Source organism: Corythoichthys intestinalis, chromosome 13 (genome assembly GCF_030265065.1).
Source record: "Corythoichthys intestinalis isolate RoL2023-P3 chromosome 13, ASM3026506v1, whole genome shotgun sequence".
In the NCBI taxonomy this organism is placed as follows: domain Eukaryota; kingdom Metazoa; phylum Chordata; class Actinopteri; order Syngnathiformes; family Syngnathidae; genus Corythoichthys; species Corythoichthys intestinalis.
The window spans coordinates 17,161,784-17,170,345 of record NC_080407.1 but is presented as its reverse complement, the minus strand read 5'-3'; the positions used below and the strand labels follow the sequence as shown (position 1 = coordinate 17,170,345).

General features: G+C 39.4%; 1 protein-coding gene across 6 annotated transcripts in view; it reads right to left on the bottom strand.

Moving 5' to 3' along the window:
- Nucleotides 1-191: 191 nt before the first annotated feature.
- cald1a (caldesmon 1a) overlaps nucleotides 192-8,562 on the bottom strand; it is a 112,831-nt gene continuing 104,460 nt past the window's right edge. For 5 of the 6 annotated variants that reach the window (XM_057855033.1, XM_057855034.1, XM_057855036.1 and 2 more), the window contains 3 exons: nucleotides 8,225-8,293; nucleotides 5,060-5,096; nucleotides 192-1,382 (listed from right to left, as the gene is read on the bottom strand). In XM_057855033.1, coding sequence (XP_057711016.1) covers nucleotides 1,369-1,382; nucleotides 5,060-5,096; nucleotides 8,225-8,293 — 120 coding nt within the window. In that variant the 3' untranslated portion in view covers nucleotides 192-1,368. Of the gene's footprint in view, nucleotides 1,383-5,059; nucleotides 5,097-8,046; nucleotides 8,098-8,224; nucleotides 8,294-8,562 lie in introns of all 6 variants that reach the window. The other variant, XR_009066685.1, reaches the window with a different exon arrangement.

The following is an 8,562-nucleotide window of genomic DNA, read 5'->3' as shown; positions in this document are numbered from 1 at the left end:
CAACCAAACGCTAAAAGCTGCCCTCAAGTGGTAAAATTAATGAACTGATTTACATTAATTTCATTTAAAAAAAAATCTTTCATATGAACGCTTGCGCACTGACCTGCTCCGAGGATATTCTGCCGTTGGCACTGTGGAACTTTGTCGACACCTAGTGGACATAAGCGTAAACTGATTTCAACAACCCAACGTCAAATCTCAATGTTTTTATTTCCGTTGTTGTGTGAGTGGTACAATGCTTGGAAAACATTCATCCACTTGGAAGCGTGCTCAACATTGGGAATGTTCTTCACAGAGACTAACATATAACAAAGTGTTCGTGTGTGTTGAAGCATTATGTCGCTGACACAAAGTTTAGGGTTAAACATGGAAATCAAACAGACAATAGGTAAAAAAAAAAAAAAAAACGTACATAAAATAGAAAACATTTTGGTCGAGGCCCCTCCTGCTCTTTTTCAGGGGCCGTGGAATGTGATTGTCTGCCGTCGGGAGCAGGAACAAATCAATTAACAGACATCCTCATTCAAAATCTTGCTGCGAGGCGTTCGCGGACGCCGCCTCGGCGGTCGTTCGGCTTCTCGTTGCAATCCTAAGGCCTGATAAAGTACATAGTGGCTCGTCCTTGGACTAGCGGAGGCACCCTGATTTCTACTAGAGCTTGCGTAAAAGCATAAAAGAAGATATAAAACGGCGGCTTGGCTTTTGTCTCTACATTGAAGGCATCACGTGCACCGGCTTAAAAGAGGAATGTCCGAAGCGACAAAAAACAAACATAAATAGGAAGAAAAAGTCATAATGGCCTTTCGTATAGTCAACACTGCCTGTTGATGGAATGTTCATGGATACAAAAAAAAAAATATAAAGCAAAAAATAGTTTTCGTTAAGAGTATATGTTAGATAAGATACTGTATGATGACCATATATTGTTGCTGTGCTATTGTAAGACATAATAATTGTGACTTGAGCTAAATTCTACAAGTGCTTATATTTCTATCCTGGAGTGGTTGGAATAAAATAAGTGATTTTGCTTTAAATATAAATATAAAAAAAAAAAAGACAATGATTTTTATGAGCGATGTCACCCTGGGAAAATCTGTCAATCTGCTCTCTCGACTTTACTTGAATTTCAGTCATAATATCCAATTTTCACAGCATTTGGTTTCTTTTCGAAAGCAAATAGTAACGTGCAAAGGCACCGAAAGTGGCCACTGTACAAAAACAAAGTGATGTTTGTTCAATGCGGAGATGTGTCCCTCGTTTTTTTTTTTTCTTTTCTTTTGTTCCTGGGGTCCCTCTTTGGGATTGTGGTCGTTATTTGGTCATCAAGCCAAAGTCTGGGAGTGTCGTGGCCCGGACTCCTTCAGCACATTAGTGGCCCATACCTTTGGGGTGGAACAGAGACATCAATGGTTATCGTGAAATGTGAAAAAGTCGACTCTCTTCTTCCACTAGAAAGCAAAAAAAAAAAAATACAAAAAAACTTTCTTTTGGAATTCTGAAAAAAGATTTTTGAAAAAAATGCAGCAGTTTCTCCCACTAAAACTAGAATGGTTAACGTAACTCACTCACTTTTCGTGAATGATTTAGCACTTTTATTTGAAATGTTCTGCCATATTCATGAAATATGCTTTAACATACACTTAATAATATATTGATGTGACACATTCCCCATTCACTGCGTCACGCCGTCCCACACTCCGCTTCATTTATTAGCAGCAACCTATATATTTTGGGTGGTTTTAGTCAAAGGAGACAGTTTTTTCATCTGTGTGATTTTGATAAAGATCAGATCACATTTGATGGTGATTTTATGCAGAAATGTGAGAAATTTCAAAAGGTTCAGATACTTTTTCATACCACTGTATAACACGGTTATACCAAACAAAAATTGGTATCTGTGTAAAAACTCATTTTTACACTGTATTTTGTATCGCTTAGCTTAGTTTAACCCTTTAACACCGAACGTGTCGGCAGCGACGCGTTTACACATATCGTCTTCGTCACGCTGTAATTATGTCACCCACGTGCCGCTGGCTAGTCTCATTTGAAAGTGCGGAAGATGATGTCCACACCAGTTTTTATTTGAAGTCAATCGACCAAGAAAAATGGGAGATAATGTCATTTGAGTTTTATAGTTTTATTGCACTCATAAATATGCATCAAAACGCTGCATGGACCATGTATCTATGTTCATATATCCATCATTTCTTGTCCTTTTTTAAAACCGAAAGCAGCACAAAAGACTACATATCCCAAGAGCCGTTCTGATGTCAAGAAGGATGAACTGAATGTGATCATTTTTAATAAATTTCCGAGCGAGGCGCCAACTAATAAAAGGGAGGCATGCCAAGCAAGCAACGGCCGGTTGGTTTGAGCGAGTGACTTTGAAACGTGCAGAATGAATCTAAAACTACATTTAGCGCAAGCTAATGCATTATTTCATTAACTCAAGGAAGATGATGAGCTGTATTTGTCATTGTTTTCTTTGGATCAGTTGGCATCTCGGCGAGTAGAAGTGACAGCAGCGCGCAAACGGCGAAAGAGTAGGCTGTGTGACGTTGTGTGTGACACAGCTCCTTGAGCTGTTCAAGAAGAAGCTTTATTGAGTGCGCCAAAAAAAAACTCTATTGGGTCGCATGCCTGAAAAATTTGAATTGAACTGAACTACTTGTCAATATTTTTTAAAATACTTTTTTTCAATGTTATATATATTTTTTTCTTCACTATAATCTTTTCAATTTTTATGTATTCGAGAAGCTTGATTGCATGTATGTATATACTTTTGATAAGGTGATGGATACAACATCTAACTTCACAAAGAGATATCCTCCAAACCCTTTTAGTGTTAGATGATATATATATTTTTTCCTCACTATTTTGCACTGTATATAACCTGTTTTGACCAGCCAAAAACGCCTATGACCATATCAGCTGTTTGTGTTGAATTGTCAAACATAAAACTATTCAATCTTATTTTTTTCGATTGAATGTTTATCTTAACAAGTCAAATAAATATTATCAAGCTTCAAAACGGTTGGTCAAGCATGTTTGGTTGTCAATGGGACATCAACATTACAAATGTTGAAAAAAGATTTTGGGATTTTTTTTGTCTTTTTGGGTCCAAAATGTGGATTATAATTGGTCAGTGAAGAAAACAACAGTTTGGACGTGAAATTCAAGGTGTCCTGAAAAAAGGGACCCGACTTGGCCATTGTAAACAATTTTTTCTTTGAAATATAAAGGCAACATCAAATATATGCAAATTCAGCCAAAATAGGCTTAGGTGTTAAAGGGTTAACTGCAATCAATGACATTGCTGTACACACAGTCCTATACCAGATGAAAAAGTGCTTTTATTTGCTGCTATATCAAAGAAATCGTCATTTACAGTGGGGCAAATAAGTGTTTAGTCAACCACCAATTGTGCAAGTTCTCCTACTTGAAAAGATTAGAGAGGCCTGTAATTGTCAACATGGGTAAACCTCAACCATGAGAGACAGAATGTGGAAAAAAAAACAAAAAAACAAAACAGAAAATCACATTGTTTGATTTTTAAAGAATTTATTTCCAAATTAGAGTGGAAAACAAGCAAGATTTCTCGCTGTCAAAGAGGTCTAACTTCTTCTAATGAGGTCTAACGAGGCTCCACTCGTTACCTTTATTATTGGCACCTGTTTTAACTCATTATCGGTATAAAAGACAACTGTCCACAACCTCAGTCAGTCACACTCCAAACCCCACTGTGGCCAAGACCAAAGAGCTGTTGAAGGACACCAGAGACAAAATTGTAGACCTGCACCAGGCTGGGAAGAATCAACTTTGGGAGAAATTATTACTAAATGGAAGACATACAGGACCACTGATAATTTCCCTCGATCTGGAGCTCCATGCAAGATCTCACCTAGTGGCATCAAAATGATAACAAGAACGATGAGCAAAAATCCCAGAACCACACGGGGGGGACCTAGTGAATGACCTAGAGAGAGCTGGGACCACAGTAACAAAGGCTACTATCAGTAACGCAATGCGCCGCCATGGACTCAAACAATGCACTGCCAGACGTGTCCCCCTGCTGAAGAAAGTACAAGTCCAGGCCAGTTTACGGTTCGCTAGAGAGCATTTGGATGATCCAGAAGAGGACTGGGAGAATGTGTTATGGCCAGATGAAACCAAAATAGAACTTTTTGGTAGAAACACAGGTTCTCGTGTTTGGAGGAGAAAAAATACTGAATTGCATCCGAAGAACACCATACCCACTGTGAAGCATGGGGGTGGAAACATCATGCTTTGCGGCTGTTTTTGTGCAAAGGGACCAGGACGACTGATCTGTGTAAAGGAAAGAATGAATAATGCCATGTATCAAGAGATTTTGAGTGAAAATCTCCTTCCATCAGCAAGGGCATTGAAGATGAGACGTGGCTGGGTCTTTCAGTATGACAATGATCCCAAACACACAGCCAGGTCAACAAAGGAGTGGCTTCGTAAGAAGCATTTCAAGGTCCTGGCGTGGCCTAGCCAGTCTCCAGATCTCAATCCCATAGAAAATCTGTGGAGGGAGTTGAAAGTCCGTGTTGCCCAACGACAGCCCCAAAACAGCACTGCTCTAGAGGAGATCTGCATGGAGGAATGGGCCAAAATACCAGCAACAGTGTGTGAAAAGCTTGTGAAGAGTTACAGAAAACGTTTGGCCTCCGTTATAGCCAACAAAGGGTACATAACAAAGTATTGAGATGAACGTTTGGCATTGACCAAATACTTATTTTCCACCATGATTTGCAAATAAATTCTTTAAAAATCAAACAATATGATTTTCTGTTTTTTTTCCCACATTCTGTGTCTCATGGTTGAGGTTCACCCATGTTGACAATTACAGGCCTCTCTAGTATTTTCAAGTGGGAGAACTTGCACAATTAGTGGTTGACTAAATACTTATTTGCCCCACTGTATACATTATAGGAACTCATTGAGAATGAGTTAATGCACAGTTAGAAGAACTGACCTTGTTAATCTATGAGTTAACTTGCTGAATGATTCTATCTTTGTTTAGAATGGTACTCACCGTTCGTGAATGATTTGGTCTCGCTTCTTCCCGCCACCTGCCAAACAACCAAAACAAGCAATGATTGCATTCGTCGATCTTAAGTACAGCGATGACCAAGTGAGCCCAGAAACCAGGAAGGAAGGAAAGGTGACCCAAACGTGTACTTTAAAGGAACCTCTGAGTACCTCACGATGTTAGGTGAATGCTCTCAGAGTGTAGGGAAAGTTCAGCTTCCCCCAAAAGTGATTTTTGGAAGATTTGTCAGGGGCTCTTTTTGGTTAAGAGCGAAATGAGCGAATCGATGGTCTTGTTGTATTAAAATCCGCTGGAGGCATTTTCTCATTTTCATTTCGTTGTTCCGAGTTGAACCTGAGACTTTCCTAATCATCCTATCGACACTTGCTTTGTTAAAAATTGAGCTCATCTCTGGTGTTTTTTTCCCTATTTTAGCTGCTTGTGTTTGGAGACCTACTTCTGGCACTCTAGTTTCTTTCCCTACCGAGCAGCGGGTGCCGCTGAGCCCCTGCGCTGTCGCAAAGCACTCACAGGCGGACAAGTTTTGAGCTTTCCCTAAATGAAAGACCAACAGCCGCCACTGCTCACGATACGATTGGCGATACAGCAATTATCGGAGTCAGAAAATGATTTTACGGTACTTTACAATACAACTAATAAACAGAAATACGAGCTATTTTGATCCTTCTGCTCTGAGTTTATCACATCAATGGCAGCAATAGAGTTGATTTTGGGGCAGTTCAGGTCATTTCATCTTGATTTTGGCGCATGTACGGGTCACGTCCTTTTGATTTTTTTGGTAGTTAAACAGGGAATATCCCAAAATGAATAGGAAATACCCTGAGAATATTCCAAAAACAATAGGAAGTGACCCGTGAATGCCATAAAATGAACAATAATTAAGCTGTAAATGCCCCCAAAACCGGGAAGACTGGCCGAAAAATGCTCATCTTTCATTATCGTTGACGGCAGTAAACGTCGAAATGGCAGCCAATGAGTTCACGTAGACGCTATTTTAGTGGCAATTAAAAAAAAATGGTGACACCTCTTAAAAATGTAAGATTTATTCTTTACATAAGAGCATATCGACATATCACGCATAGTATATTTGCGTCGCGTGACATACACTGCTGGGCAAAAGTATTGGCACCCCTGCAATTCTGTCAGATAATTCTCAATTTCTACCAGAAAAGGATTGCAATTACAAATGCTTTGGTTGTAATATCTTCATTTATTTTGCTTGCAATGACAAAAGAGAATGGAAAAAAATAAATCGATATAATTTTACACAAAACTCCAAAAATGGGCTGGACAAAACTATTGGCACCCTCTCTTATGTGTGGAATTAACAGCACCTGTTACTTACCTGTGGCACATAACAGGTGGTGGCAATACCTAAATCACACTTGCAGCAAGTTAAAATGGATTAAAGTTGACTCAACCTCTGTCCTATGTCCATGTATGTACCACATTGAGCATGGAGAAAAGAAAGTAGACCAAAGAACTGTCTGAGGACTTGAGAAGCAAAATTGTGAGGAAGCATGGACAATCTCCAAAGACCTGAATGTTCCTGTGTCTACCGTGCGCAATGTCATCAATAAGTGTAAAGCCCATGGCACTGTGGCTAAACTCCCAAGAGTTCAACGAAAGATTGTGCAGATGGTGGATAAAAAACCTCGACTAACACCCAAACAAGTTCAAGCTGTCCTGCAGTCCGAGGGTACAACAGTGTCAACCCGTACTATCTGTCGGCGTCTGAATGAAAAGGGACTCCATGGTAGGATACCCAGGAAGACCCTACTTCTGACCTAGACATAAAAAAGCCAGGCTGGAGTTTGCCAAAACCTACCTGAGAAATCCAAAAACCTTTTGGAAGAATGTTCTCTGGTCAGATGAGACAAAAGTATAACTTCAACAGGCATCAATATAGAGTTTACAGGAAAAAAACAAAGCCTTCAAAGAAAAGAACACGGTCCCCACAGTCAAACATGTCGGAGGATCCCTGATGTTTTGGGGTTGCTTTGCTGCCTCTGGCACTGGACTGCTTGACCGTGTGCATGGAATTATGAAATCTGAAGACTACCAACACATTTTGCAGCATAATGTAGGTCCCAGTGTGAGAAAGCTGGGTCTCCATCAGAGGTCATGGGTCTTCCAACTGTGACAATGACCCAAAAAACACTAGAAAATGGTTTGAGAGAAAGCACTGGAGACTTCTAAAGTGGCCAGCAACGAGTCCAGACATGAACCCCATAGAACACCTGTGGAGAGATCTGAAAATGGCAGTTTGGAGAAGGCACCCTACAAATCTCAGAGACCTGGAGCAGTTGGCCAAAGAAGAATGCTCTAAAATTCCGGCAGAGCATTGCAAGAAAGTCAGTGATGGATACTGGAAGCGGTTGTTCGCAGTTATTTTTTCTAAAGGTTGTGTCACCAAGTATTAGGATGAGGGTGCCAATACTTTTGTCCGGCCCATTTTTGGAGTTTTTTGTAAAATTATAATGATTTAATTTTTTCCCATCGTCTTTTGTGTTTTTTAATTTCAAGCAAAATTACCACCAGCGTTTGTAATTGCAATCATTTTCTGGGAGAAATTGAGCATTATCTGACATAAATGCAGGGGAGCCAATACCTTTGGCCAGCGGTGTATTTGCAAACGCGAGGTAATGCTAGCAACCCAAAGTGCAAATTAGTCACAAAGGAAGCAGACGTTGTAAAGAACGGCTCCATTAAGGCAATAAAAAGTGAAAGAGTGCAAGATTTGTGCTTCAAAAAAGGCCAACGTGTGAAAAGGTGAAAAGCCCGCAGTTGCACAAACTCGAAATTAAACTGTTCAAATTGACAGGATTTACACAAAGCTGGTTTTACGGCATTAATGGAATTATTTCAAACAACTGCGCACTTCAGCGATAGAAAGAAGTCTTCCTTGAGTGCAAAACGGGTAAGGAGAAAGTGCAAAAAAACTAAAAACGAAAACTATTTTGTTTTACCTTGCCAGGATTTTTCCAGATTGTAAAGTTGATATCAACTAGCTATGACTTCTTTTGGGGGAAAAACAAGCACATACTGATGTACAGTGTGATTAAAAATATCCCAGACTTGATGCAACGTACCCCAAAATATGGTTAGTTCATTTATAACAGACTTGGATATTGGCGGGAAAGTTACCTTCGCTGCAGAAGAGCCTTTGTTTTCCCATAAACTCCTCTTGTTGGTTACATCCACAGGTTTCAGGTCCTGGAGAAAAAAAAACTAGGGCTGTCAAACGTTTAAAAATTTTAATGGAGTTAATCACAGCTTAAAAATTAATTAATCATAATTAATCACAATTCAAACTATCTATAAAATATGCCATATTTTTCTGTAAATTATTGTTGGAATGGAAAGATCAGACACAAGACGGATATATACATTCAACATACATATGTACTGTATTTGTTTATTGTAACAATAAATCAACAAGATGGCATTGACATTATTACATTGTGTTAAAGCGATCCATGGAT